General features: G+C 47.4%; 1 protein-coding gene across 1 annotated transcript; it reads right to left on the bottom strand.

Annotated features, from left to right (window-relative positions):
- Nucleotides 1–4858: 4858 nt before the first annotated feature.
- Nucleotides 4859–6217, bottom strand: LOC125521343 (AT-hook motif nuclear-localized protein 27-like). Its single transcript, XM_048686401.1, has one exon. It carries the CDS (start codon nucleotides 6082–6084, stop codon nucleotides 5215–5217), a length of 870 nt encoding a protein of 289 aa, XP_048542358.1. The 5' UTR covers nucleotides 6085–6217; the 3' UTR covers nucleotides 4859–5214.
- Between the last annotated feature and the right edge of the window lie 549 nt (nucleotides 6218–6766).

Genomic DNA, 6766 nt, shown 5'->3' on the forward strand with positions numbered 1-6766 from the left:
ACAAAATCACACTATGAAAGGCCCACAAATAATCGCATTATAAATAAACATAAAACACACACCATCGTCTCCCCCATTCGCCCAACTAAATATTCCATCAGTTCCAAAATATAAGGGGTATTAGTTCTTTGAAAAGTCAAATTTCTTTAACTTTGAGCAAGTTTAGAGCCAAAAATATCGACATCCACAATATTAAGCGAAGAAATTATGGAAATTTATTTCCTGATGAATCTAATATAACATCAATTTGATATTCTTCATAGATTTGATCAAACTTAAAGATGTTGGACTTTTCAAAAAAAAAAGTAATACACCTTATATTTTAAAAAAAATTGAGTATTTTTTTAAGAATCTCAACAACACCAATGGCACAGCAAAGCGCGCCCAACCCTTCTGGTACTATGCCAATGCTAATGCTACACATCAAACAATCATGCTATTGTTCCATAACAATTTAAAAATATAATAGGACTTATGGTCTCACCGAAACTTGCACAATGGGGAGAAATGTGATGGATTTTTCAGATGAAAGCAAGGGGATCGGAGGAGAATACCTTGGGGGATATTTGTAGGATCAAATGCCCAACAAATTCCTTCAAATTGGGTCGATTTGGGATAGGGGTAGGAGAGGGCGCACGAACCCTAGCCGCGAGCCCATTCTGTGTTCATGAGAATGAGAAAATGAGGACTAGGTCGGGCCATGGGCCGTCCGCCGTGCCTTAACCATAACAGGAGCATAGCGCCTAAGAGAAAGACACTATCCTCCACAGTATAGCGCCTATGGGGTGGGTGCTGCTTAACCAGGATGGGGCCCGGCCCGGCTCTGGGGAAGCCACGCTGATAAGGCGTATACTCCTGACAGACGGGCGCTACGATGTATAGTAATAGCGCCCACGCGTTTTGGGCGTTACCTGAAAAGGTTAGTTGGGAGAAATAGTTTTGCCGATAATTTATTTTTCGAATACCTTTGGCCTTTGGGTTATCTACTTATTTTTGTCCATTTTGCGGGCCCGTGGATCGATGGAAGGGGAGGCAGAGGCAAAGCTGCGGAACCATGCGGTCAATCTGGGGCCCTCCCCTGCAGGACCAAATCTCATGGACACTTCAACACTCCTCTCTCTCTCTCCCCTTGCTGCATGCGTGCCTACGCTATACCACTGTTCCGAAGAAGATCCCTTTGGCAAAGGCTTTGCCAAAGGACGACGAAAGAGGGAGAAAACAAAAACAGACGCCGGAGCCGCTGTGCTGCTGCAGGCTTCCTTTCTTGCGGCGAGGGTACAGCACTCGGTTCCTTTCCCTGTGGTTTGACCCACCAGCGGCCCTCCTTTGCTCGCTTTATTAGTCTTTACTCTTTACACCCCCTAAAACACGCTCGAACTCAAATCAAACCTACTACTACTATAGTAGCAGGAGCAGACCTTTTCTTTCCATCAGCGATGAACATACTAAGAGGCTTTTCGGTGGTTAGATCTTGATCAACTCTGCCCTTGCTTTAGACCCTGCATGCACTGTCACAAAGTCACAAGCATCTCCCCCCCCCCCCCCCCCCCCCCCCCCCCCCTCTCTCTCTCACAATGGCCAGGGAGGGAGGAGCGATCTCCACAGTGGCAGCTTGGGGGGTGGCGATCCTTTCTGCGTCAACAAAAGTGGAAAAGGGCGCAAGAACCGAGGAGGAGAGGGAGGGGGAGGGTGCGCGGCGGGTTCGACGCACTGATGCACATGCAAAAGCCCAACCTTTGGAAGTTACAATGGCAGGCCGGTTCTTCCTTTACAAAACATCCAGGCTACGGTGGCCGCTTTGTCGCAGCAATGATGCTGCCCTCTGTCTGCTTCGGTTTCCAGCCTAGGAAGAACATCGATCGTGGTCAAAGCAAAACAAACACCGCTGGGCGATGCTGCTGCTGCTGTAGTCGGAGTGCAGGTGTCGAATGGACAATGCAGTACGTAGAACCGTTTCTTTCCAAACAGAGAACTCCGTTTCTTACCGGCAGCCCGTGACAAGTTTTTATCAGATTTGAAACATTTTAGACACAATTTACCTAGTTTCGCACTTTATTATAGCCCTAAAACAGAAAATATCCCCGTGGACACACAGTTTTAGGGCTAAACCGCGGCACGCCGCAAATCAGGCGAACGAATCGGCCGCCACACTCTACGCTAGAAACGTGTGGCCCGATAGCATGACGTGTAGTAGGACTGCGGCGGCAACCAATGGCATCTTTTATTTGGCATGCCACGTCTGCGGCTAGGCAGCCGTAGGCATCATCCAAACACAGCCTTAGTGAAAAATGGTGAAAACCAAGTGATAGTCATGTTTCTGAAATTTGACTCAAACTTGATTTTTGTCGAATATTCTCTTGCCCTAGAGAGGGCACGATGCTAACACATGCGAACAACACCCCACTCGTTGGCTCGTCACGCGCGGCTTCTACTCCAAAAGTGAAGAGGTGAGAGTAATTGCAACATATGCAAACAATACGTTACCACTAAGTCCACCACAACACCGATGACACCCTTGTCCGCCAAAAAAAACGAAAACAAGGATGACACCCTCATCTTCTTAAGGCTTCGATAATCACAATTATCGGAGATAGCCTTAAGAGGTTGTTTGCCACATCAAACATAAATAAACAATCGTTGTATAACCTCTGAGGTGTGTGTGTTTGTGTGTGTGTGTGAGAGAGAGAGAGTAAAATTATATACTCTCTATCTCTTTTTCGATAATTGAGCCAGTCCGTTAAGATATTTGTACGATAGATTGTTGGTTTATAACATTATTCAAGCATCCAATTGGGAAATGGGAGTTAGATAATTTATGAAATTGCTCAAACCTACATTGCAATTTAGGCCTCTTTAAAACAAAGGATTATGCCTTAGGATTTAGGAATTCCTATGGATTTGGTCACTAACATCCTTTGGTTCATGTGAATGAGCCTTCAAGGGAAAGACATGGAACATTTAACATCTGCATCGGCCTCACTTTTTTTTACTCATAAGCATGGGATTGAGGCAAAGCAAATTGTCTATGGCAACGATGCGACCCATCTAGTGAGTGTTAGAATTTCACTAGTGTGATTCATGTATTATGCAATTTGTGTCATTCAAATAACTTATGTCAAATTTTACCAGTTTCCAATCCTTTGGTTTAGGCGTACATTCTTACATATTATAATTCTTCTATTCCCTTCTTTTTTAGAATCCTGTGAATCAAGGAGGCCCCTCACGCAAATTTTAAAGGAGTTGAATCTTGAAGGTTTTTTTTATGTCATTCAATTCACGATAATGAGATGGTTAGGATTTTGTTGGAAGATTCCTTTGCCATATTTTGGAAAAAAAATCTATCCACTAAACCTCTTGTTACAATTCATTTCTTCTTCATGTAGTGACAAATACTCTTTGGTTGTAACTTCATGTAATTTTCTAATCATATTGGATTGATTAGAACATGAGACTCCAATGCGACATGTTTCCAATATGTTTTGAAAATCGCAACAATCAAATAGGCCCCGTTGTGGAGAGAATATCCCATGGAAACAAAAAAAATCGGTGGAAATTAGTAAACGGATCAAGTGAAAATGTTTCAAAAAATTAAAATTCAATTTCAAGTGGGAGCTAGCTCCCATGTGGAATTGAATTTGTAACATAAAATTTCACATTTTTGTAGAATGCCACCTCTCCATCATACTGTATTTTTTTCCAGAAATTTTGAAACATGATTTTCACTTGGTTTTCAACAGTTGATCAAAACTTGTTTCCACCGGATACTTTCTCCAACTGTGATCCCTTTTTTCTCATGGTAAATTGAAAATCGAAACAATTTTCCATTATTGCTTTTGCAATCCGTCCTACAACAAATAGTTCAGACCTCCTTTGGTTCAAAGGAAAAGTAGAAGAAGCACATTCGTATAACGAATAGGAAATTTTCCTATGGTGGAATTATTAAAGGCTCGTTTGATTCAAAGGTTTTTTCATAGAAATTTTGTAGGACTAGAATCCTTAGGATTTTTTTCCAATGTAGGTTTTTTGATTCATAGGATTGAATCATATAGGAATTTTTTCTAAGGATTTCTTTGTACTACTTCTCATATAGTATTTTTTAGCATCCATGCCAACCTCTTTGAAAGAATCCTTTGTTTTTCCTATATGCAATCAAACAACCCAAAATCCTTTAGGATTGAGATGACCATGAAATTCCAACCCTATGTTTTTCCTATTCCGTGTTTTTAGAATGTTGCGAATCAAAGAGGCACCAAGCTTTTGGTTCAAAGGAATGCGGCAAAGGAAAATAGAGAGAGAAAAATAATCTTTGTTCTTGGTTTTAGAGAAAAAACACAGAAATTTTACAATCCACTTGAACCTCTTGTCCAAATTCTTCCACACGAAGAAAGAGACTGAGATCCTTCATGGCATAAGAACATGCTAAGTACACAAGAATTCCTGTGATTTTTCTATTCCATGAGCCAAACGGCCAAGCCTGCAAAATTCCTACGTTTTCTAATCTTCTGTTTTACGCATGCATTTCTATCTAATTCCTGCGTTTTTAGAATTATGTGAACCAAAGAAGGCCATGGTGTTCTCTTCAAATCTTCTATTATGTTGCTATATTCCTATGGTTCCTCTATGTCTATGAGATAGATATAGATACAGTAGTACATGACGCAACATGTGTTTTGCTGTTTTGTTTCTTTCCTTCTCGAACGGACACATGCAGCAGGACTGAACATTGACCATTGGATTTCATACGGCGTACTGTACTACTAAATTTGATGGGACAGGCGGAGGTTTTGTACACTGGCAACAAGCATAAAGAAAACATCTCAAATGGAAAGTCGATATGAAATAGCGAGGCGAGCACATCTCAGGTAACAAAAGATTTCCAATTTCCCCAGCCATTAACAACAAATTTCCAATTTCCCCAGTCATTAATCACATTTCACATGTTCGCAATGCTAGCAAATACACTAACAACTCAGCCCGAGAAGCTGTAAAACTACTAGTAGAACACTGACCTCCAATTAACCACACGAAATGTGGCTCCATCGCCTGAGAAGAGATGTACTTGGTCGCCATATTCTGCTGATCTTGCACGACAAAATCACAATGAGAGCCCAAGAAGAGCACTCCATGAATGAACCAACTTGCCAAAACCTACTTTTGTCTAGAGGATGGATGTTAGGAGCAAGAACACCAGGAAAAGAGTTAACGATCGATCCATCAGATGCCGCCTCCCTGGTGGCCTCCCCACGGGTACTGCGGTGAGCGGTGGTCGGGGTAGCCCGCGCCCATGGCCATGGCCTGGGAGATCGCCAGTGGCTGCTGCGCTTGCACTTCTTGCGGGACCGAGGCGTCGGGGGCGGCGGAGAGGTCGGGCTTGACGTCGGCGTCGGCGGCGTCCTGGAGGGGCAGGCGCTCGTAGACGGCGTTGGCGAAGGTGGCGGCGAAGAGGGTGACGGGCCCGGCGGCGACGAGCGGCCCCACGACGCAGCCACCGAGGACCTGGCCCTGCCCGGCGGAGAGCATGACTGCGAGGCCGGACGCCTCGGACGGCGCCGGGGGCGGGAGCACGGTGCCGGTCATGGAGAGGAGCTCGAAGCGCCCCGGGAGGGGCGCGGCCGAGGCCGCGCCGCGCACGACGACGTCCACGACGGAGCCGGATGCGCCCAGCACGCAGACGCCCCGGCCGCGGCGGCGCGCGTACTCGGCGACGCAGGCGGCGACGTCCGCGCCCGGGGCCACCTCCAGGATGTGCGAGTGGAGCGCGTCGGGGCTGTCGCGCGTGATGATTATCGGCGGCTTGGGCTTGTTCTTGGACCCCATCGGCCGGCCCCGCGGCCTCCGCAGCGGCACGATGGCCCCCGCCGCCGCCCCCATCTGCCCCTCGCCCTGGCCCTGGCCCTGCTGCTTGCTCTCCGGCGAGGCGGCCGGGGCGGCCACCGCTGGAGCCGGCGCCGGCATGGTCACCGCCGGCAGCTGCAGCGGCTGGTGTTGGTGCTGGAGCGGCTGATGCTGCTGCATCTGCTGCGGCTGCGGCTGCGGCGGGAAGTCCATTGGCCCTTGCCACCACTTGCTGCTGCCGGTGGCCATGCACGTAGCCTCGCCCCAATCCGCCACACTGGCTGGCTCCACAGTAGGATCCCACGCCCCCTTTGGCTCTCTCCCCTGACCCGCTGTCCTCCTGCCTCCCCTCTCTCTCTCTCTCTCTCGCGAGATCTCGAAGTCGGAGACTGGGAGAAACTGAGCGCTTTCGCAAAGCCTTGCCCCCCTCGCTCGCCCAGTTGTACTGCCAAAAGTCAAGAGAGAGAACGCAAGGGGCCAGGAGGGGGGTCATATGGGAGGAGGGCGCGGAGCGGCCCTTGAATCCTGACGGGACGGCGAGAAGGCGCGGCATGTGCGCGGTGTGGTGGCGCAGCGCGGGCCGGACCGTCTCGTCCGCGACCAGTATGTCTGTAACGCGCTCGCCTCATCATCGTGCCGTCTCTCTCCAATGGTTTTCCGCGCCGTTTTCCGTTCTCCCTCTTACAAAAAAATGTCCTTCATCTAGTAAAAAAAAATGTTCTTCATGTTTTCATCTAAAAAAAGTGTCCTTCATGTTTTTACAAAAATGTTCTTCATCGTGTCAAAAACAAAAGTGTTCTTTTTCTTTTCGGAAAAGAGCCGGATTCTTCGTCTTCCGTGAAACGTTCTTAGTTTACCATCGAGGTGAAACCGTGCGCCTGGCCGTCCGCCCACTTTTTAGCGCGGTTTTCGGTTCTCTCCTCACCGCGGA

Source organism: Triticum urartu, chromosome 7 (genome assembly GCF_003073215.2).
Source record: "Triticum urartu cultivar G1812 chromosome 7, Tu2.1, whole genome shotgun sequence".
Lineage (NCBI taxonomy): Eukaryota > Viridiplantae > Streptophyta > Magnoliopsida > Poales > Poaceae > Triticum > Triticum urartu.

Excerpts from the sequence above, each read along its gene's own strand:
- LOC125521343 (XM_048686401.1), bottom strand. The coding sequence starts at position 6,084 with ATGGCCACCGGCAGCAGCAAGTGGTGGCAAGGGCCAATGGACTTCCCG.